Source organism: Macaca thibetana, chromosome 1 (genome assembly GCF_024542745.1).
Source record: "Macaca thibetana thibetana isolate TM-01 chromosome 1, ASM2454274v1, whole genome shotgun sequence".
NCBI classification, from domain to species: Eukaryota; Metazoa; Chordata; class Mammalia; order Primates; family Cercopithecidae; genus Macaca; species Macaca thibetana.
The window spans coordinates 53,438,869-53,462,408 of NC_065578.1; the positions used below are offsets into that span (position 1 = coordinate 53,438,869).

Sequence of the window (23,540 nt, forward strand, 5' to 3'; positions counted from 1 at the left end):
CAGCGCATCTGCCACCAGTCCCCTGCTTAGCAACCTTTAACAGCTCCTGTTGACTACTGGATAGAATCCGATCTCCTTGCCTGGTGTCCAAAGCTCTTCCTGATCAGACCTTACCCAAATTATCTTACCACTTACTATTGCTGGTTTTAGAAGGGCAGTGTTCAATGAATCTTTCTTTAACAGAATAAAGAGTTTGGCTTCAGGAAACTTACTACTGCTCATGAGCTTTATGACTTCAGGAAGGTTTAGCAGGCTGGGACCCCCTTGAGGTCAAGGATGGTATCTTAGGCTGGGCGCGGTGGCTCATGCCTATAATTCTAGCACTTTGGGAGGCCAAGGCAGGCGGATCACCTGAGGTCAGGGGTTTGAGACCAGCCTGGCCAACATGGTGAAACCCCATCTCTACTAAAATACAAAAATTGGCCGGGTGCGGTGGCTCAAGCCTGTAATCCCAGTACTTTGGGAGGCCGAGACGGGCGGATCACGAGGTCAGGAGATCAAGACCATCCTGGCTAACCTGGTGAAACCCCATCTCTACTAAATAAACAAAAAACTAGCCAGGCGAGGTGGCGAGCGCCTGTAGTCCCAGCTACTCGGGAGGCTGAGCCAGGAGAATGGCGTAAACCCAGGAGGCAGAGCTTGCAGTGAGCTGACATCCGGCCATTGCACTCCAGGCTGGGCGACAGAGCGAGACTCCGTCTCAAAAAAAAAAAAAACAAAAAAACACAAAAATTAGCTGGGCCTGGTGGTGCATGCCTGTAATCCCAGCTACCCAGGAGGCTGAAGCAGGAGGATCACTGGAACCTGGGAGGTGGAGGCTGCAGTGAGCTGAGATTGCACCACTTCACTCCAGCCTGGGCGACAAAGCAAGACTCTGTTTCAAAAAAAAAAAAAAGGATGGTGTCTTATTCTTTCTGTATTCTACCACCAAGCACAGCCTGGCATATGGAAGGTTCCCTGTAGTTTACAAATACAGTCTGGGAGCCAAGATTAGCGCTAGGTGTTGGGAAGCAACAGAGGTAAACAGGTCATTGTTCCTACCTTCACAGAGCCTCATAGACTACACGTACATGGTGTTACATCAACCCAATTCATTTTTATTGCATGCTATGGACCAGGTATGCATTATGAGTGGATGAGGTCTGATCCCCTCTTTATGCTGATTTTTTTTTTTTTTGAGACAGGGTCTTGCTGTGTTGCCCAGGTTGGAGTGCAGTGGCAGGATCACAGCTCACTGCAGACTTGATCTCCCAGGCCCAAGTGATCCTCCCATCTCAGCCTCCTGAGTACCTAGATCTATAGGTACATGCCACCATGCCTAATTTTTTTTATTATTTGTAGAGAGGAGGTCTCACCATGTTGCCCAGGCTGATCTCAAACTCCTGGGCTCAAGTGGCCCATCCCACCTAGGTCTCCCAAAACGTTCGGATTACAGGTGTGAAGGATAACTCTTGGCCTTCTCCACGTTTTAACAGTCTCACCTGCTCTGCTATTTTGAAAATTAGCAGAAAAGTTGGCCACATCAGTAAGGAATTTTAAAGAGCTGGTTCATGCGTCCTCTGAGCCTCTATCTTTTCAGTTCAAGAGGCACCACCTTTAATCCAGGCCTTGACACACGTTGCCTCAGGCTGGATGACTTTTCCCACCCCTCAGGCCTTGGTTTTAAAGGTCACCTCCCTTCAGAGGCCCTCCCTGAATCTTCCCCTCCTCATTCTCTATAAGGCACTCTATTTGTTTCTACCATACGCACATTCACTAAACACATTTACTATCTGCCAGGCACTGTTCTCAGTGCTGGGGATATAGCAGTGAAGAAACAGAAACCCTTGCACTCACGGAGCTCATATCTTAGGGTGAGAAAGTTATTAAGCAAGATCAAGATGGAAAACAGATGGTACGATAGTGTGAAATGCTAACGAGAAAAATAACTACGGAAAAGGCATAGGGAGTGTGTGTATCGCAGTTGACTTATTTGTTTGCGTTGTTTACCTGCGTTCTGTCTGCATCTCCCACTAAACTGTAAGCTCTACATCTCCCATCTGTCTTATTTACCAATGCCAACCGGGGCTAAGCACAGCGCCTGACACACAGCAGGCAGCTGACAGGTGTTGAGCAAGGAGCAAAAGCGTATCTTCACTGCTTTGTCCTTGCTTCTAGGAGGCGAACTGGGAAATCCAGAGGGAAAGGAAAAGCCAGGAAAGTGGCTCGCTTTTGGGGCTGGGGAAGAGGTGTGCAGTGTGCAGTCACGCTCAGGAGAAGGGCAGCGCGGCAGAGGCGCTCGCAGCAGCGCGCTGTACAGGTGCGCCAGCTTAGGCATTTCTATCCCTATTTTTACAGCGAGGGACACTGGGACTCAGAGAGGGAAGTGCCTTGCCAAGCTCCAGCTGCTCATAAGCGATTAACCTTGTCTAAGTCCAGGTTTGAAGTCCTGTAGCGATTCTGGACCCACCACGACCACTCACCTACTCGCTCGCGCTTCCCCTCACGTGAGATTTTCCAGGTTCCTCCCTGTCTCCGGGTAGGCGGGGCGCGCTTAGCAGGTATCACCTATAAAAAAATGAGAACGGGCTGGGGGCAGGTGCAAGACAAGAATATCCTGACTGTGATTGGTTGAATTGGCTGCCATTCCCAAAACGAGCTTTGGCGCCCAGCCCCTTTCGTTCCCAGCAGGCCCTGCGCGCGCAAGATGGTGTCGTCCAGGTGGTGGTCTTGAGGCGAACAGATCGTTATGGCGTTGGCGTCCGGGCCCGCAAGGCGGGCGCTGGCTGGCTCCGGACAGCTCGGCCTTGGGGGCTTCGGGGCCCCGAGACGCGGGGCGTATGAGTGGGGCGTGCGCTCCACGCGGAAGCCGGAGCCTCCTCTCCTGGATAGGGTGTACGAGATCCCTGGACTGGAGCCCATCACCTATGCAGGGAAGATGCACTTCGTGCCCTGGCTGGCGCGGCCCATCTTTCCGCCCTGGGAGCCGCGCTACAGGGACCCAAGGTTCTACCGCTCGCCCCCTCTTCACGAGCATCCGCTGCACAAAGAGCAGGCCTGCTATATCTTTCACCAGCGTTGCCGCCTTCTCGAGGGTGAGGCCCCGGGACGGGCGGCAAGGGAACATATTCCTCTGCCCAGCACTGACCCCGACCCTCTGTGGCTTTGGGCGAGACATTGAAACTCTGTGGGTTTTGGTTTCTTCATCTGCGAAATGGGGCCGTAGTGATTCCCATCTTCTGAGAGTTGTTAGAATTGAGTTGTAAGGAGCTGGGCCTCTGTGCGGGAGTAATAGAGAGTTTGCGTGTCAGCGTGAAAAGAGCTGCTTTCTAGGCCTACCCCTGGCTCTCTCTGTTTGACTTTGGGCAAATGGCTGACCATCCTGGGCCTCTATTTCCTGTGAATGATTTTGACTGGACAGTCCACATTGACCTTTCCAGGTCTGACATTCTGGAGATTAACTGCACATTTTAAAAGTAGATGGAGAGGCCGGGCGCGGTGACTCAACCCTGTAATCCCAGCACTTTGGGAGGCCGAGATGGGCGGATCACCAGGTTAGGAGATCGAGACCATCCTGGCTGATACGGTGAAACCCCGTCTCTACTAAAAAATACAAAAAAGTAGCCGGGCGAGGTGGCGGGCGCCTGTATTCCCAGCTACTCGGGAGGCTGAGGCAGGAGAATGGCGTAAACCCGGGAGGCCGAGCTTGCAGTGAGCTGAGATCCGGCCACTGCACTCCAGCCTGGGCGACAGAGCGAGACTCCGTCTCAAAAAAAAAAAAAAAAAAAAAAAAAAAGTAGATGGAGAGAGTTTATAGTGGAGACAGCAGAATGTTTAATCTCCAGGCCTGTCACCTCTCAAGTCCATGTCTAGTCCTCTGTCACTCTCACTAGGGACAGATCAAAATGACTTTGCCAAAACCAGCCTGTCTATCTAGAACAGTACCATAAATTATTTTCCAGAGTCCATGGAGAGGCTTGTTTATCCCTTTCCCCATTCTTCCATCTTCCTCAAATCAGGATAGGGATGGGGCAGGTCTTGAAAACAGAATGGTTGAGATAAGTGGGAACATTATTTTCCAAAGAGTAATTAGGGGGGAAAAAAAAAAGCAAATCTGGCAAGATTGGGGGACTAAGCCAGATAATAAATCCTAGGTTTGAAAAAAGTCAATTGGTCAGCCTTTTAAGCTTCTCAATTCCATTCCTGAAAGCTGATTGTTCAGCCTTTAAACACTTCCAGTGTCCTTACAAGGTACTGGGAAGGATCTCATAAGACTTGGCATCCTTGAGTGACCCAGGTAACAATACCAAGTGGATGAATGCATTAGCAGTATTTTAGACGTTAAGATTATATTCGTTTGCCTAGGCTGAAAATGTATTGTGTATCCTATGTTTTTGCTACTTACAGAGAGGTTCTGTAGGCTATAATAAAACTCTGCAAGATACAGGGCTAGAGAAGCCATTTGGGGTAATGGAGAGAGGTGATGGTCTTTAGGGTAGACAGACTCAGATTCTCCTCCTAGCCTTGTCACTTACAAGGTATGTGAGCAAATTCCTTAGTCTCTGAGTTTCATTTTTCATTTTATAAAATCCCATCTAACTTGCAGGTAAAGCTTCTGGCACAGGGTAGATGGTGACTTTCAGTAAATGGCAGCTCTAATTATCACCTATTTTTCATACGCAAATGAAACATAAAGTCTTAGTATTTTATCTATTTTCAAGTTTAAGGAACAGTGGCGGTGTCAGAACTAAAACTTAGTTTATCTGACTCCCAGTCCAGGGTTCTTTCTGCTGCACCACAAAATCCAGAAGTTACTTTTTTTTTTTTGAGACAGCATCTTGCTGTGTTGCCCAAGCCAGAGTACTGTGGCGTGATCGTGCCTCACTGCAGCCTTGACCACCCAAGTTCAAGTGATCTCCCACCTCAGCTTCCTGAGTACCTGGGACCACAGGCGCATGCCACCACTCCCGGCTAGTTTTTAAATTATTTGTGAAGAGGAGGTCTCACCATGTTGCATAGGCTGGTCTCAAAGTCCTGGGCTCAAGTGATCCTCCTGCCTCGGCCTCCCAAAGTGCTGGGATTATAGGTGTGAGCCACTGCCCCTGCCCAAAAGTTACATTTCTAAACATTTATATTTATATTTCTGGTGTGATGTCTTATGGGTCTTAAAGTGAAAAGTCTCATTGTACTTATTGCTTTTCATTTATTACCACAAGAGAAATTGCCTCAGGGTGTCTCCCCCAAAGTATCTTAAGCTCCCTTCCATCCCAGACATGGTCTGTCTGCCTGTCTCTTTCCTTCCGTCCTTCCTTTCTCTCTGTCTCTCTTTCTTTTTTTTTCTTTCGACAGAGTCTTGCTCTGTCATTCAGGCTGGAGTGCAGTGGCGCAATCTCACTGCAATCTGTACCTCCCAGGCCTAATCTATCCTCCCACCTAAGCCTCCTAAGTAGCTGGGATTATAGGCACATGCCATCACGCCCGGCTAATTTCTTGTATTTCGTTTGTAGAGATGGGGTTACACCGTGTTGGCCAGGCTGGTCTCAAAGCAATCTGCCTACTTCAACCTCCCAAAGTGCTGAGGTTATAGGTGTGAGCCACCATGTCTGGCCCAGACACAATTTTCAAATGAAGATACGACCTTGAGTCAGAGAAGTGTTCTTCCAGCTGAGATGGGTAATCTGCCAACCAAGGCAGCCACCAGCCTTCTGTTAATTTGTGGGCATGATCATTGAGAAGAATATAGTATTGACTTTTCTTTTGAAAATAGAGGACTGGCCGGGCGCGATGGCTCAAGCCTGTAATCCCAGCACTTTGGGAGGCCGAGACGGGTGGATCACGAGGTCAGGAGATCGAGACCATCCTGGCTAACACGGTGAAACCCCTTCTCTACTAAAAAAACAAAAAACTAACTGGGCGAGGTGGTGGGCGTCTGTAGTCCCAGCTACTCGGGAGGCTGAGGCAGGAGAATGGCGTAAACCAGGGAGGCGGAGCTTGCAGTGAGCTGAGATCCGGCCACTGCGTGACAGAGCCAGACTCTGTCTCAAAAAAAAAAAAAAAAAAAAAAGAAAGAAAATAGAGGACTGGTGTGTTTACTTGATCTAGAACTTAGATACCTAGGTCTATGCATGTTCCTCCCCTAGAGAAGCCAAATTTGGGGAAAGTGAAGCTAGGGAGGTCTTTGCCTGGCCCCACAACCCATCCCACCGAGAGTAGCTAAGTTTCTTTAATGTTTAAAGATTGTCAGGCTAAATTAAATCTATTTTAGTTTACATATACACCATCTTTTATTTATTTATTTATTTTAGAGACAGGGTCTTATTCTGTCACCCAGGCTGGAGTGCAGTGGTGTGATCATAGCTCACTGCAGTCTTGACCTCCTGGGCTCAAGTCATCCTCCCACCTCCTGAGTTACTGGGATTATAGGCATGAGCCTCTGGGCCTGGCTACGTATATGCCATCTTTTCATGCAAAGTATTTTGGGCAGCTTATTTGTAACACAACCAGATTAAATTTAAAAACAGCTGAGGGGATCAGTACAAAGGAAAAATAAAACAGATAATACAACAAAAATTCATTCTGTGAGGTTCTACTTCATTTCCTTTTTTTTTTTTTTTTCAAGGTGGAGTCTTACTCTGTTGCCCAAACTGGAGTGCAGTGGCGTGATCTTGGCTCATTGTATCCTCTGCCTCCCAGGTTCAAGTGATTCTGCTGCCTCAGCCTCCCAGGTAGCTGGGACTACAGGCAAGCACCACCACACCCAGCTAATGTTTTTGTATTTTTAGTAGAGATGGGGTTTCACCGTGTTGGCCAGGCTGATCTCAAACTCCTGACCTCAAGTGATCTGCCCACCTCAGCTTCCCAAAGTGCTGGGATTACAGGTGTGAGCCACCATGCCCGGCCTAAGATTCTGCACTTTAAAAGGAAGCCCCAAACCTGGCTCTGAGCTTGCTAGCAATCAACAAATGGTACATAGCTAGGGTCAGCTAACTAGGTCAGCTGCTTGTTTTTATAAATGAAGTATTGGAACAAAACCATGCACACTTGTTAAGTATTCCCTATTGTTGCTTTTGTGCTCTAGCAGAGTTGAGTAGTTGTGAGAGAGACTGTGGCCAAGAAGCTGAAAATATTTACTATTTGACCCTTTGAGAAAATGTTTGTTGAACTCTGGTATAGAGAAAAATATTTTCAGTTACACAGTTCACCATGTCTATAAGACAAAACAGGCCAGGCGCAGTGGCTAATGCCTATAATCGCAGCACTTTGGGAGGCCTAGGTGGGCAGATCACTTCAGGTCAGGAGTTTGAGACCAGCTTGGCCAATATGGTGAAACCCTATCTGTACTAAAAATACAAAAATTAGCTGGGTGCTGTGGTGCATGCTTGTAATCCCAGCTACTTGAGAAGCTGAGGCAGGAGAATCGCTTGAACCCAGGAGACGGAGGTTGCGGTGAGCCGAGATCATGCTGCTGCGCTCCAGCCTGGGCGACAGAGCGAGACTTCGTCTCAAAAAAAAAAAAAAAAAAAAAAAAAAAAACAGTTCTGTATCCAGGAAAAGCCCAACTTTTCTATACTAAGGCCAGAGAGGTTCAGCTTCTTCAAGTATTCATGAAAATCCGAAAGTTATTCTCAGTTATTTCCAAAGGTTGCTTTCCCCTGAGAAGGCAGCATGGGCTTATGCCTGGACCCACACCTAATAAATGAGGTATATTTGGTAGACACAGGCTATATTTGGTAGTCAGGGCTGGGGTGTGGGTTATTAGAAAGGATCTTAAATGAAAGGTTGGCATCCATCAATTTAGTCCCATAGCCTAGGGTCTATCCACTGCTTGCAGCATTCAGCCGTATTATCTCAGCTGTCTTAGCCACTGTTTGAATTCCTCTAGTGGCAGGCGCTCACCCCCTCAGTCACCTATTAATCATCCTGAAGTAGATGGTCATTCCTGAAGGTGAGTTGAAATCTGACTTTCTTAGCTTCTGCTCTTCACTTTTGGTTCTATCCCCTCAGGCGTCACAGAACAAATCCAGTTTCTCACTTGAGGCAGCCTTTTTACTAAGATGCTACCTGGCAGGTGTAAGCATCTCTTCCTGAATTGTTTTCTTTCTTTCTTTTTCTTTTTTTTTGTGGCTGATTACCTCAAAGGTGTAAAGCAGGCTCTCTGGCTCACCAAGACCAAGTTAATAGAAGGCCTTCCCGAGAAAGTGCTTAGCCTTGTTGATGATCCAAAGAACCACATAGAGAACCAAGACGAGCGCGTTCTGAATGTGATCTCACATGCCCGTCTCTGGCACACCACTGAGGAAATCCCCAAGAGAGAGACCTACTGGTAAGTTCCCCCAAGTAAAGAAGATTTCCTACTAATGGATCTTCGAATCGACCTGTTGCTTTAAATCCCCAAATGTCTCTTTTTGTCTTCAAGCCCGGTCATCGTGGACAATCTAATACAGCTGTGTAAATCTCAGATTCTCAAGCATCCTTCTCTGGCCAGGCGGATCTGTGTCCAAAACTCCACGTTTTCTGCTACCTGGAACCGAGGTTGGTCATCTTGTACACCAGAAAGCCTTGGTCTGTTTTTTTGCCTTTCTACTCTTAGCCCCACCACCAGCTCCCATCCCCCAGCCCCCAAATACCTATCCTCACTCCCGTCCTTCGTGGTCTCATTTTGTAGGCTCAGACACACCCTTAGTATCATTAGCCATAGCCCAACCATTTTTGTTTTTAATCACTTTCTAAGACATTCATTCAACCATTAACAGCCATATCGAGTGCTTAGGATGTGCTTGGGAAGTCCCTAAATGCTGAAGGTAAGGAAATTTATAATAAAGCACATGTAGCCTCCGTCCTCACGATGTTCATATTCTATTGCAATAGTCTTCTTACCTCAGTTACACCTCTCTGGTCTTCCAAATCCATTTTCAGCATGGCCTGCTAGAGTGATCTTTCTAAAGTGCAAGCCTTTATGTCCCTGCCTGTTTCAGATCCTTCACTGTCTCCTAGTAGTGTAAACCATTTATTGTGAGTTACCAGCCCTCATGATTTGGTTGCCACTTAGTCTTTCTAGTCTTATCTCCTGCTCTACTGCCCACCACCCCATCCCTAAATTAGCCACTTGCAGCTTTTTAGCATCAAGCTTTCACACCCATGTGCCTTTGCACATGCTGTGCATTCTGTCTGGAATAATCTTTTTTGTTTGAGTTTTATTTTTATTTATTTATTTTTTGAGACAGAGTCTCACCGTGTCGCCCAGGCTGAAATACAGTGGCGCGATCTCAGCTCACTGCAACCTCTGTCTGCCTCCCAGGTTCAAGCAATTCCTGTGCCTCAGCCTCCCAAGTAACTGGGATTACAGGCGTATGCCACCACACCCGGCTAATTTTTGTATTTTTAGTGGAGATGGGGTTTCACCATGTTGGCCAGGCTGGTCTCGAACTCCTGGCCTCAAGTGATCAGCCCATCTTGGCCTCCTAAAGTGCTGGGATTACAGACATGAGCCACTGCTTCCCACCTGGAATACTCTTTTCTGCTTTCTTTTCTTTTCTTTTTCCAGGTGGAGTTTTGTTCTTGTTGCCCAGGCTGGAGTGCAATGGCGCGATCTCGGCTCACTGCAACCTCCATCTCCTGGGTTCAAGCGATTCTCCTGCCTCAGCCTCTCAAGTAGCTGGGATTACAGGCACCCGCCCAACATGCCTAGCTAATTTTTTTTTTTGTATTTTTAGTAGAGATGGGGTTTCACTATGTTGGCCAGGCTGGTCTTGAACTCCTGACCTCAGGCAATCTACCGCGCCTGGCCCTCTGCTTTCTTCATTTAACCAAATTCTCCTTATCTGCAAGACTTCACTCAAGTTCCCCCTTCTCTGTGAATCTGGGCTGGGGTATCTGTTCCTCCTCTGTGTCCCTTATGCTCATTCTGCCATCATAGCACACATTACACTGTACTGTCAGTATCTACTGTCAGTTCTGTCTACCCCACTAAACGGAACTCCTGATGGCTGAGACCATATCTTACTCACGTTGTCCAGTGTCTAACAGTTTATGGTACACAGTAGGTGCTGACTGAAGGGATGCGTAAATGCATATACCTACTGTTGGTGTTTCAGGCAGGGATATTCATAGAACACAGGTGTTCTAACTGATGGAATCCTGGAGCAGGGAAACCAGCTATGGAATGATTTGGGATTTCAGGACATCTGCTTGGTCAGGATTTGTGTATAGACTTCCTGGCAAAGAGTCAGCTTTGCAGAGGTAATGACACCACTAAGGAAATTAGTGAACCTCATTAATAGAGGAGTACTTGGCCCATCATCAAGTATTACCTCTAATTAAACTACCCCATTTGGCGCTGTCACTGGAGGAGGGATATGGAGGGAATTGAATCAGAAACCACACAAGAGTGGTCTGTGGGGAGAATCGAAAACCCAAGGTTAGGAGAGGTCCATGCACGTTTATTTTTCTTGCAGATTATATGTGAGGAAACAGGAAATACTTTAGAAAACTATTCTTGAGGTGACAGATCAGAGTTTATCCACCCACAGAGGTAGTATCCCTTTCTTACCTATCCAGTAAGGGAGGCCACATGCTAATTAATGACAGTGCTATTGACCAAACCAATTTTTAGACATACAAGAAAACTGGCCTTGATCCGTTACCATCACACTGTGGCTATTTCTGAAAACCCAAGCACCTTCTGAGAAAGATTTGCCTCAGTGGACACTCCTCAGGAGGCCATTCTCAAGGTGTTTTTCCAGGCACATTTTGTCTGGTGGTAGCATGTGACCTCCTGTGGGGACCTCTGTGAAGGGTGTCTATGCATGTTCACAATGGCTGACTTGCTGATGAGTCAGATGTGAGTTTGTTTTCCTCTTGCTACCTATGTCTGCACGTAGCATATATGCTAATCCGACTTCATTGAGGCTCTTTGGCCAGGGTTTTCTCACTCTCAGTCGTTAAGGACAATCTGGCCCCTTTCCTAAGTTTAAGAATCTCCTCTGCCTTGGCTGGGTGCAGTGGCTCATGCGTGTAATCCCAGCACTTTGGGAGGTCGAGGTGGGTGGATCATGAGGTCAGGATATTGAGACCATCCTGGCTAACACAGTGAAGACCCATCTCTACTAAAAATACAAAAACAAAAAATTAGCTGGGCGTGGTGGCGGGCACCTGTATTCCCAGCTACTCGGGAGGCTGAGGCGGGAGAATGGCATGAACCTGGGAGACGGAGCTTGCAGTGAGCCGAGATTGCGCCACTGCACTCCAGCCTGGGCGACAGAGCAAGACTATGTCTCAAAAAAAAAAAAAAAAAAATGCCGGGCACAGTGGCTCACACCTGTAATCCCAGCACTTTGGGAGGCCAAGGCGGGCGGATCACAAGGTCAGGTGATGGAGACCACGGTGAAACCCCGTCTCTACTAAAAATACAAAAAATTAGCCGGACGTGGTGGTGGGCGCCTATAGTCCCAGCTACTCAGGAGGCTGAGGCAGGAGAATGGCGTGATCCCGGGAGGCGGAGCTTGCAGTGAGCTGAGATCATGCCACTGCACTCCAGCCAGGGGACAGAGCGAGACTCCGTCTCAATAAAAAAAAAAAAAAAAAGGTAAGACTACCTCTAGTCTTAGTGCTCCTCTCTCTCTCCATCACTCCTTCCCTGCTCTCTCTCCATCACTCCTTCCCTGCTGTATCCTACTCTAGTCACCTGGATTTCTCTCCCTAAATTCTGCCACAGAGTTGCCTGCACCTGTGCCTTTGCACATTATTCCTCCTTGACTAGAGTGCTTTTCCCCCTCTCTTTGCCTGGCAAGCTTTTACTCAGTGGTTTTCAACTGGGGACAGCTTTTCCCTCCAGAGAACATTTGGCAGTGTGTGGAGACATCTTTGATATGATGTGGATGGGGTGTGGGGACATGGGATGGGGAGGGAGTTCAAATGGCATCTGGTAAGTAGAAGCCAGGATGCTGCTAAACATCCCACAGTACACAGTAGGGGGAGGCATTCCCTCCCCCTACTCCACCAAAGAATTATCTGATCCAAATGTGAATAGTGCTGCAGTTGAGAATCTCTGCTCTTACCTGTCCTTCCAGATGTCATTTTAAGGCATTGCTGCTTTCAGGGAGCTTCCCATTCCCAGAGAAGTTCAGTTTTCCCCACCTGTACAATTTTTGAATATGTTTCATCCTTTTCACTGCAGCACTCACTACCTGGTGGGCTCCTTGAGAGGAGAGAGTAACTCTCACGCATCTCTGGGTTAGAGCAGGTGCTCAGGAAGATCTGGATGGTGCAGGCTTCGTTCCCCAGAGACCATCAGCCCTCAGGGTTTATTGGGAAGGGAACACAGGAAGAAGAATGCATTGGTTCATCCCCTCTTAAGGATCCCAGGCTTAACATCCTAACTTAGTTATGTGTTCTGTGATTAGGCTGATGGTCTAGAAATGCTATAAATGACTTAAGGCACATGGGAGGATGAAGGCTTTAGACTTTGCAGATTTGAGAAAGTCTTTAATTATTATTATTATTTTTTTTAAGTTTTTTGAGACAGAGTTTCACTCTGTTGCCCAGGCTGGAGTGGAATAGCATGATCTTGGCTCACTGCAACCTCTGTCTCCCAGGTTCAAGCAATTCTCGTGCTTCAGCCTCCCTAGTAACTGGGATTACTGGCATGCACCACCACTCCTGGCTAACTTTTTTTTTTTTTTTTTGAAACAGAGTCTCACTCTGTCACCCAGGCTGGAGTGCAGTGGCATCATCTTGGCTCACTGCAAGCTTTGTCTCCTGGGTATACGCCATTCTCCTGCCTCAGCCTCCTGAGTAGCTGGGACTACAGGCGCCCGCCACCACGCCCGGCTAATTTTTTGTATTTTTAGTAGAGACAGGGTTTCACTGTGTTAGCCAGGATGGTCTCAATCTCCTGACCTCGTGATCCGCCCGCCTTGACCTCGCAAAGTGCTGGGATTAGAGGCGTGAGCCACCGTGCCCGGCCAATTTTTTGTATTTTTTAGTAGAGACAGGGCTTCGTCATGTTGCCCAGGCTGACCCAGAACTCCTGGTTTCAAATGATCCGCCTGCCTTTGCCTCCCAAAGTACTAGGATTATAGGCATGAGCTACTGTGCCCAGCTGCGAAAGTCGTTAGTACCAGGTTAGAGTAACCATTTTTCTCCCTTTTAGAGTCTCTTCTCCTTCAAGTCCGTGGTTCTGGTGGAGCCCGACTGAGCACCAAGGATCCTTTGCCCACCATCGCCTCCAGAGAGGAGGTTGAAGCTACTAAGAATCATGTTCTAGAGACCTTCTACCCCATATCACCTGTCATTGATCTTCATGAATGCAATGTTTATGATGTGAAAGATGACACAGGTGAGGATCAATGTCTTGGACTTTTAGGCAGTGTGGGGGAGAAGGACATGCTTTTTCTGGAGGGAAAGGATATACTAAGAACTTGCTAGGCGCTAGGCACCTCGCGTGTATTACCTATCTCCTAGGATCCATGTAGCCCCATGAGACAAGTACTATTGTCTCCATTTCATAGGCAAAGAAACTGCAACTCAGGGAGGTTAAGTGATTTGCTCAAAGGCTAACTTTACTTTTTACCTTGGAGAAGTAACTCTGTTACATCAGAATGGCTTGAGGGGCTTTTTTTTTTCTTCAACAAACTGTATCATTGGGCATTTGAGGGGCTTTTGACCAAGGCTTTTTCTTTATTCATAGGTCCCATGAAGGTACCCACTTTCTGTTTACCTTGTAAACTCTGGCCAACCCCCTTTAAGGACTGAGAAAGCCCCGTGGACATTGAATGGGGCCATTGATCCAAACTCCAGCAAGCCAGGGACCACCATGTACTCAGTCAGCCAAGACATCACAAGGGAGTGAGACTAGGCTGGCCCCCACTTCCTGCCATCCACTCTGTCCTCATGAGCTGTAGCATCTTCCTCATAAACCCCTTCATTGTCACAACCACAACCTAGGTCAGTCTTTACTGTCCTTTACCTAGCCTATTGCCACAGCATCCCAGCTGGTCAATCTGACCCCACATTATTTTCTCTCTGGTCCATTTAGTTCACAATTCCAGAGTAGCCTTTCCCCAACACCACCTTCATCCCATCTATCTTCATGCCCACCTCCCGTTTCCTATTGAGTAAAGTTGGAACTCCTTTGCTGACATGAAAGAGCCTTCACATCTTGTCTCTGCCCCATCCCCAGCCTCATCTTTGCGTCCTCCCCCACCTGCCCCATTTCTTGTGACTGTGCTGAATTCATCATGCCCTTTCTCACCTCTATGCCTTGGCACTTCCTCTCCCTTTGCCTGGAGCTCTTGACCATTCTTTCCTTTTGGTCTTCAGCTTGCTTACTTGTCATCTTTCACAGTTCATCTTAGGAATCACTTTCTCTCAGAAGTACTTTGGGATCTTCCAGTCTCATCAGGGTCTTTCTGACTGTCCTCCCATAGCCCGTGACTCACCTCACATCTTGACATGTCCCTCCATACAGATATGGTCAGTTTTCCTGTCTGTCTCCCCTCTAAACTGTGAGCTCCTCAAAGACAGTGGCAAGCTCTGCTTGGCCTCCATTCCTGGTACCTGTCTTAGAGCTTGGCACAGAGTGAGTTCTAGATATTTACCTGTGTCAAGTACCTGAGGAGACTGAAGTACCAAACATGCAGCAGAGCCATGCCTCCTCTAGGCTTTTCAGAGCCTACATTATTTTCCCAGCCTCTTTTTTTTTTTTTTTTTCCTGAGACAGGATCTCCGTCTGTCACTCAGGCTGGAATGCAGTAGCACGATTGTTGCTCTCTGCAGCCTTGACCTCCCAGGCTCAAGCAATCCCCCCACCTCAGCTCCTGAGTAGCTGGGACCACAGGTGTGTGCCACCACACCTGGCTAATTTTTGTATTCTTTTTAGAGATAGGGTCTTATTATGTTTCCTACGCTGGTCTCAAACACCTGGGCCCAAGCAATCTGCTCGCCTCGGCCTCCCAAAGTGCTGGGATTACCGGCGTGAGCCACCAGGCCCAACCTTCCCAACCTCTTCCTTCCTTCTTTTCACCCATATTCAGTGATCCAGATCACTTATTCTAGAAGTTCCCAGCCTACCAAGAGTTACTCATAGCCATGCGAGAGAAGAGAATCATGACTTGATAAGGTCATGGCTGAGAGGAACAAGTGCTAAACTATGATTCTCAGCACTAATGTTGTGTGGGTTAATTGTGAATGATGAGGCAAGTCATTTGTCACTAATATTAAAATAGTAAATTTTGCAAATGACTTGCTTTCTTGTTTTTTTTTTTATTTCTTTTGAGACGGAGTCTCGCTCTGTCACCCAGGCTAGAGTGCAGTGGTGCAATCTCGGCTCACTGCAAGCTCCGCCTCCTGGGTTCACACTATTCTCATGCCTCAGCCTCCCGAGTAGCTGGGAGGTGCCCACCACCATGCCCAGCTAATTTCTTGTATTTTTTTAGTAGAAATGGGTTTTCACCGTGTTAACCAGGATGGTCTTGATCTCCTGACCTCATGATCCACCCATCTCGGCCTCCCAAAGTGCTGGGATTACAGGTGTGAGCCACCATGCCCGGCCGACTTGTTTTCTTTTTAATAATTACCACAGATTTCAAGTTCTCCTTCTCCTAACATCACTGTCATCTGTGTGCCAGAATGAGAGAGAAAGGTGTGGAGTTAGAACTAGCTTGCAAGAAGCACCTATAACAGGTTGGCAGGCATTTTCTGTGAAGCGCCAAATAGTAAATATTTTAGGTTTTACAGGCCACATATGGTCTCTGTCACAGCTACCCAATAGTCATACGTAAATGAATGACTGTGGTTGTGCTCCAATAAAAATGTTATTTACAAAAATAGGCAGCAGGCCAGATTTGGCCAGTAGGCTGAAGTTTGCCAGCCCCTGAGCTATAGTGATAGTGCCCACCTTTGTTGAGTCTCTGTGTAGCACCTGTCCCTGGGCTAAGGTGAGGTGACTTTCCTGAGGCTTTATGGCAGGCTGATGAATCCTTTCCACCCCTCCACATAATTGTGTCTCTTGCAGGATTCCGGGAAGGCTATCCTTACCCCTATCCCCATACCCTGTACTTACTGGACAAAGCCAATGTACGACCGGACCGCTTTCAGCCAGATCAGCTGCGGGCCAAGATGATCCTGTTTGCTTTTGGCAGTGCCCTGGCTCAGGCCCGGCTCCTCTATGGGGTACGTATGTGAAGAAGACCACTGAGCTGCTCTACGCCGTGTTGGTCTCCTCCCTTAAGGTTATTGCTCAGAGGAAGAAAAGGGATGTAGGGGAACTGATTGCTTGACTGAGGAGTTTTAGGGAGGAGTACTTCAGCCCACCCTGTGGAGATGAGCCGACATCACTAGGGGCTGACTGCCTGTGCTTCACCTAAGTAGCTCACTTGACCACAGTAGCCCACATGTTTTACTGAAGTCCCCGCTTTCCACGCTATGCCATAGAATTACAGGGAGGCCGTGCAGCTGATCCAGCATTACACAGCACTAAGTGATGGAGATAGGACTGCAGGTGGGTCTGCCCCACTCTGAAGTCTTCAGTTATTTGTGCTGCAGCATGCTGCCTCTGTTCTTGTAGTGGCAGAAGTGGACACAGGTGGGAGGAAGTGGAGCAATAGAGATGGCCAAGCCCTGCCCGCCAACTCAGGATGGGTGCTGGGGACCCAAGATACTCCTTGGTGGTAGCCCCTGATCCTAAGAGGAGGTCTCAGGGACCTAAATGGTATGGAATACAGACTAACTTGTCACAGAGAGCTGTCCTAAGATGGGAAAAACTTGGCTCTGGAAGCAGAGGCCTCCAGGGAAGGGAGGGCTGTATGGTAGCCCTCAAGCAGGCCTGGGACACCAGATCCCTGGTTTGGGATGTTGGGGTAGGGAGTTCATGAGAGCCACTGCTGGACCCCCAGGTCTTGGTTAGAGCCTGAGTCTTTTCTAGAGCAGGAATGAGGAAAAGTACTGTTTCCCATATTATTTGGCCTAGGGGGAGTTGGAGAGCCATGGTTAGCCAAATGGATAGGGAGTGGAATGGGCCTTGCCCAGACTGAGCACCTGCTGCATACCACACATTTATTTAGGGTTTTTATTAACAAAAAATCAGTGGTTCGTTTGTAAAATATAGTCTTGGATTAGCAGCAGGAGCATCATCTGGGAACTTGTTGAAAATGCATACTCTCAGACCTACCCCCAGACCTGCTGAATCAGAAACCCTGGGGTTGGGGCCCAGCGATCAGCATTTTAATAAGCCCCCCATTGACGCTGCTACAAGCTCGAATTTAAAAACCACTGAACTGGCCAGGCACGGTGGCTCATGCCTGTAATCCCAGCACTTTGGGAGGCCGAGGTGGGAGGATCACTTGAGGCCAGGAGTTGGAGACCAGCCTGGCCAACATGGCGAAACCCCGTCTCTACTAAAAACGCAAAGATTAGCTGGGTGTGGTGGTGCATGCCTGTAATCTTAGCACTTTGGGAGGCCGAGGTGGGAGGATTAGTTGAGGCCAGGAGTTCAAGACCAGCCTGGCCAACATGGCGAAACCCCGACTCTATTAAAAATACAAAGATTAGCTGGGTGTGGTGGCATGCACATGTAATCCCAGCTACTCGGGAGGCTGACGCATGAATATTGCTTTAACCCAGGAGGCGGAGGCTGCAGTGAGCTGAGATTGCACCATCGCACTCCAGCCTGGGTGACAGAGTGAGACTCTGCCTCAAAGGAAAAAAAAAAAAAAGACCACTGAACTGAAATTTCAGAACACAGCATTATTTAATCCTTGTAGTTTTTTAACCCCATGTGGCAGATGTCATTAGCTTCATTTTACAGGTGGTGAAACGGAGGCTCACGGAGGCTAAGGAACTTGCCCAGGGACACACAGCTAAGAAATTCATATGAAGTCAGATCTTCATATGACCTTCTTGTGTCTTTCCAATCCTAGGACAACTGTCTTATTCCCATTCCTGAAGGCTCTGAAAGGTTAGGTAACTTGCCCAAGATCCCACAGCTAATGAGTGGGGAAGCAAAGCTTGGAACCGTGATCTCTCCAGTTTTGAAGGATGTGCTACTCCCAACTCAGGCAGGAGAAGGAGGCAGAGATAGTCACAACCCTGGTCCCAGGCCTGCAGACTCAGTGTAGCCTCTGTGCCAGCTATTGGCATCAGAGCCTGGGTAGCAATGATACCACTAATTACCACCAAGTTGGGTAGGAGCGGAGGCCTCCTTCAGCCCCTCCAGGTACAAATTATTCCTGGGGATGTGAAGTTGAGCAATTATGGGAAGAGCCTCCATGTAAAAGGTAAAATTGCTGAGAAATTTATGTACTACCTGCAGTTTTATTGATCTGTAGAGGGAGATAAGAGTCAACACAGAATTCTTGGCTAACACTTACCGGTACTTTTCTTTTTATTTATTTTTCATGCAGCTAAGAACGGGTATTTCTAAGGCCAAAAGCCCCAGTGTGGCCCACACTGAGGTCTGACATTAGGTATTCCTAATGCCAGCTTCAGCCCCAGTGGGGTGGAATCAAGGATGGCCTGCTTCATGGGGCCTGCCTGTTGAATCTTCATTCATTGAGTAGCAGTCACCAAACTGGATTGCTGCAAAGTCTCAGCAGGTCACCATACAATTTATCTCCCATACTGGGACACCACTGAGAATAATGAGGTGCCACTATTAGATACACTGGGACACCAGGATTAGACCAGAACAACAGGGCTTTCAGTGACTTAATAGCATGGAGTCTGATCCCACGTCACACCCCATGGGTGACCTGGAGCAAATTATACCACCTCTCTGAACCTCAGTTTCCTTATCTGTTAGTGGGAATATGCCTCTAGCTTTACGAGAGTAGAGGTGACCTGATGTAAAACTGGCAAGATGCCTGGCACCTGAGAGGCCTTCAGTAAATGATTTTAGGTATTACTCCTATTACCAAGTGGCAGTAACCAGAAGAGATCAGTAGCAGGAATTGACTGGTGAAATCCTGACGCTGGCATGGCTGGATGGATACTCCAGAAATATGGCCCATATTGAGTTGCAGTGTAAGCATGAAGCCCAGTGAATGTGACTGCCAGGCCCTTAGAAGCAAGGCAGGGACGTGGGGGAAGTGTGTGGTCTGGCATGAGCCTGTTTGGATTCTACACCACCCATCTTTGTGATTTCAGGCAAGTCACTTTGCCTCACCGAATCTGTTTCCTCCTCCGTCAAATGGAGTGAGAACTGAATGAGATTACATCTATCCGTTGACCCTCCGGATTCACATTTGATAGCTGATGTCACTGTGGTCCTCATCAAGTAACGCCAAGAGTTTGAGGGATTTCTGTCATTAACCCCCCAGCTGGCCTGCCTGAACTCTGGCTTGCCTGGAAATTGCCTCTCAGTGGCAGGAACTATTACTCTGATGTGCTCAAATAGAAGAGCAGGCATCCTGGGGCCATGAGGCACAGCCAGCCTGGGTGAAGAAGGCCCAGCCCTGGACAGTGCCCTGAACTCCTCATTCTATTTTAATTGCCCCAAAGAGAAGCCATTCAGTGGACGTAGGTGGACGTTGTAAAGGGCAGAACTAGAAGCTGCCTGGGCCGTGCTGTTCCTTACACTCCACAGCTTCTGATTTGTTTTCCTTTTCCCCTTTTCCTCTCAGAATGATGCCAAGGTCTTGGAGCAGCCCGTGGTGGTGCAGAGCGTGGGCACAGATGGACGTGTCTTCCATTTCCTGGTGTTTCAAATGAATACCACAGACCTGTCCTCTAATGAGGGTGTCAAGAATTTGGCCTGGGTGGACTCAGACCAGCTCCTCTATCGGCATTTTTGGTGTCTCCCAGTGATCAAAAAGAGAGTGGTTGTGGTAAGTTGAGCCATCTCCCGCCTGACCCAGGAGGGCCCTGCCTCCTCCTACCTGGTGTGAGCCTCAGGTGGGATTGCCGGGGTGCTCTGAGTAGAGCCCTGGCCCTGGGGACTTCCCACCCAGGATCTCTGCCTGGAGGACTCCTTCAGTCCCGCCCCTACCTAAGGCCCTGCCCAGTGCTCCACTCCAGCTCCTGCTTCCCTTTGCACCCTCCAGCCAATCCAGTTACTCGCAGCTTCCAGGGTGCTCTGCGGCTTCATTAGCTTTGGCCTTTGTAGATGCTGCTCCTTTTATCTAGGAGGCTTCTTGCCTTCTCCCCTCCCCATTAGTCTTTGTCAGGCTGTCCTCCACTTGTCCTTCCAGGTTTAGCATAAGTGTTTCTTATTTTGGGAAACTTCTGACCACCACCGCCCCCATCCCAACCCTCACTTAAGTGCCTCAGGTGGGCTGCCCTGGCCTCCATATTCCCCCATCACAGCACGATCACATTGCTGTGCGTAGAATCTCTTCACGTTTTTTTTCTTCCGCCAAACAGAACTCCAAGCTCCTAGATCCTTGAGGGCAGGGTCTGTGGGGATGCATTCATTTGTTTCATCCCACAGATACGGAGTTCCTCCTGTGGCACCATCACTGCTGCACCCCACTGCTCAGCCGACAGGGTCCAGGCCTGCTCTCTGTGTAGTGGGCAGTAGCAGTATCTAAATAAATTCCTGATAGAGCATCAGGCAGTGATATGCACCCTGGAGAGACCTATAGCAGGGTCAGGGACTGAGAAAGCGGAGTAGGGGTACTGCCTGCTCTGGGACCAACTAGGTCCCACACAGGCCTGAGTATGGGCTTGCTAAATGGAGTCGCTGAGCCTTTGAACATTCTCAGCAGGTCCGTTCTTGAACTAGTTCTCCAGCAGCTCAGTGCTGTTTCCACCTGAAATGCCTGCCGGGTCTGTGCCCTTTGCTTTGGCCCCGGACACCCTCAGTTCACCTGCATAGTCACAGCAGCCACCTCCATGCTCTCTGCTCTTAGTCACGTTTTCCCTCCTGACTCTGTGTCTTCAGGTTCTCTTCCCTCAGCCTCTCCCTTCCAGGATACTGACTCAGGGCTGGGCCTGTTGTGGTTTGGAGACAGCTCCTCCTCACCTCTGCAGCCTCATCTCCTGCCGCTCCACCCCTCAGCATTCGCCCTGGGCTCCAGCCCGATCTTGCTCTTCCTGCCTTCATTTCTTCTTCTTCTATTGCATGTGCTGGGCTTTCTGAAGTCTCCTTCGTTTTCTTTCTCTTTTTGCCCCATTCTGCTCGCCCTTCCACATATAAATGTCAGCGAGTTAGTCATTTCTCCCTGCTTTCTTCTTTTTCCTACTTCTGCAGTGGGGTCTGTCTCCCTTCATTTTCACTATTTGAATAGCTGACCATAAGCTCCTTGGGGACAGGAACCAGAGTCAAGTTACTGCTGTGTCTCTGTCTCCAGCACAGGACATAGGCCCAGTAGAAAGAAAGCAGGTGCCCAATAAATGTGTGTGGAATGGGTGAGGGATGATTGTCCCTGGGATTAGAGAGGGCAACAGCCCATTTGCTCCTGGTGGTTGAAGTGAGAGGGCCTCGGGAGCAGAGCAGTGTCAACAGCTGTTTTGGCTGAAGGGGGCTGGGAATGCTTCCTGTCCTCCCAGTCTGCAGCCCCTCAACACCCCTTCTTAGTCTGAGAGAGAGACGATGTCAGAAAAAGGAAGTTGCTGTCTAGGCACTGAAGATTTACTTCAATCCAATCTTGTTTTAATTGCTGTCGTTAAACCTAGTAGCAGGGTCCTAATGGACTGTGTTCTTTCCAGGAGCCTGTTGGGCCAGTTGATTTCAAGCCAGAGACATTCAGAAAGTTTTTAGCTCTATATTTGCACGGTGCTGTGTGAGCTGAGGACCCCTCTGAATCCTGAACCCTCCCTTGCCTCTCTTCCACGGAAGAGAGCCTGGGTCCCGTGGAGCCTCAGTGCCCGTTTGGCCTGCTACTCTCGCTGACAATAAAGAGCCCTTGTGTTGCACTGAAGCCTGTGTTTGGTATGAGGGTGGCATCAGGAAGGGCCCCCACACAAGTCCAAGCCCTGGAGCCTGACCTGCCCCAGCTGAAGCCCAGCTCTGCCCTGGACCCGTGTTGTGATCTTAGATAAGCATCTTCATCTGTCTGTTTCCATTTCTTCATCTGAAACCTGGGCTAATGTGACTGACCTGGTGTTGAAGACTCCGGGTTATGTGTGTGTAGTGTCTGCCACATGGCAGATACGCTGATGGTCACTAGGTTCTTATGGCATTATTTAAATTGTGGACACATTCCACAATGACTGCAGAAAATCTCGCTAGAGTATTTATTGTAGATTTCTCCCTTGTATCCTGGTTAATGGGGTGAGTACACCCCTGATTCAGCTGGCCTCTGTTTGTCCAAATAATGTCAAGTCCTAATCTGTGCCAGACACTGCTGCCATGCCAAGCACCTGATACACAGCATCTTTAATCTCCACACACCCCTTACAAGGTAAATGTCATTTCCATATTCAAGAAAAATATTGCATGCCTAGCATGTGCTATGCACTGTTCTGGGCCCTAAGGAGAAAACACGGAAAATTTAAGGTATTTGCCCAAGGTCACCCAGCTGGTGCTATAGGTCAGCTTCCCGAGGAAACGCAGAGATTTTTATTTGGGGAGAACCTGTGGAGAGTGAAGGCAGCAGCAGGTGGGGGTGGCGGGCCCAAGCTCAGTGTGGCTGCATCTGAGGCCTCACCCAGTTCATGGGCACTCTGGAGCCAGAGGCAAGGGAGTTGAGCCTTCTACAAACACCCCTGACCTGGCACCAGCCATTGGATATGTGCTGCTTCCCGACAGCAGGTGGGACCTTGGGCGAGGTGGCTTTGTTGGGCTGTAATTCCTGCTGAGGGACTGCTGAGAGCAGTTAGTGTGGGAACTTCCGGCAGCTGGAGGAGCTCTCAGCTAGGCATTGGCAAAGTGGCGTCCAGCCTGTGTCTGCCTCCCAGGCTTGGGCTCTTTCCACTTGACAGCTTACTTTGTAGGCTTGAGGGATTACCAGGAAAAGCAGCAAGGCACAGAGGACCATGGGGACGGGGAGTGACTGGAAGTGGGGAGGCTGGAGGCTTGGCTGGGGCTGGAGTGGCCAGCTCGGGAGGGGCCTGAACACCAAGCACCTCACCTCCCAGGGCAGCTGACCTTGGGCTCCGGGGACTCTGAGCCCTGCTGCCCATTTTACTTTTTATTTTACAGACAGGAAACAATTATACATAAATGATAAAAGTTCAGAGTTCAGGGAAAAATAAGTCGACCCACCCAAGGCGGTCCCTAGCTAGTCCTTTTCCCTAAGGATAACAGAGCTTCGAGTTTCTTCCATGCTTTTGGTGAAAATGTGTATGTATCGTAAGAACACATGTATGTACGTGACTGAAGAGACAGCCTGTTCTGCCCTCCCTTTTTCACCTGATGTCTCCGGATCGTAGGCTCTTGCCACATCACCACATAGGATCTCTTCATTCTTTTGAGCAGCTGTGTTAGTATCTGTTGATGACGGTCCAGGTTGTTTCCAGTTGTCATTAGAAATAATGCTGCAGTGAGCATCCTCGTTCATGTATCTTAGAGTACTTTTGCCAGCAGAGCCATTGGGTAAGTTCCTAGCAGTGGAATTGCTGAGTCAAAGGTTTTTTTTTTAAAGAACACTCCGTTGGGAGTACAGAGGAGGAGCTGGCGGGATGGT

General features: G+C 48.6%; 2 protein-coding genes across 2 annotated transcripts in view; one reads left to right on the top strand and one right to left on the bottom strand.

The window, feature by feature from the left end:
* The window catches only part of LOC126962428 (NADH-cytochrome b5 reductase-like), a 30,574-nt gene extending 28,034 nt beyond the window's left edge, over positions 1–2,540 (bottom strand). The window contains exon 1 of the mRNA XM_050803445.1: positions 2,463–2,540. The gene's annotated coding sequence lies outside the window, so the exon portion shown is untranslated. The remainder of the gene's footprint in view (positions 1–2,462) is intronic.
* The window catches only part of MRPL37 (mitochondrial ribosomal protein L37), a 911,410-nt gene extending 889,582 nt beyond the window's left edge, over positions 1–21,828 (top strand). The window contains exons 2-8 of the mRNA XM_050803240.1: positions 2,676–3,074; positions 8,119–8,302; positions 8,396–8,511; positions 13,130–13,315; positions 15,992–16,149; positions 19,596–19,799; positions 21,622–21,828. Coding sequence (XP_050659197.1) covers positions 2,729–3,074; positions 8,119–8,302; positions 8,396–8,511; positions 13,130–13,315; positions 15,992–16,149; positions 19,596–19,799; positions 21,622–21,699 — 1,272 coding nt within the window. The 5' untranslated portion in view covers positions 2,676–2,728 and the 3' untranslated portion in view covers positions 21,700–21,828. The remainder of the gene's footprint in view (positions 1–2,675; positions 3,075–8,118; positions 8,303–8,395; positions 8,512–13,129; positions 13,316–15,991; positions 16,150–19,595; positions 19,800–21,621) is intronic.
* Positions 21,829–23,540: the final 1,712 nt, after the last annotated feature.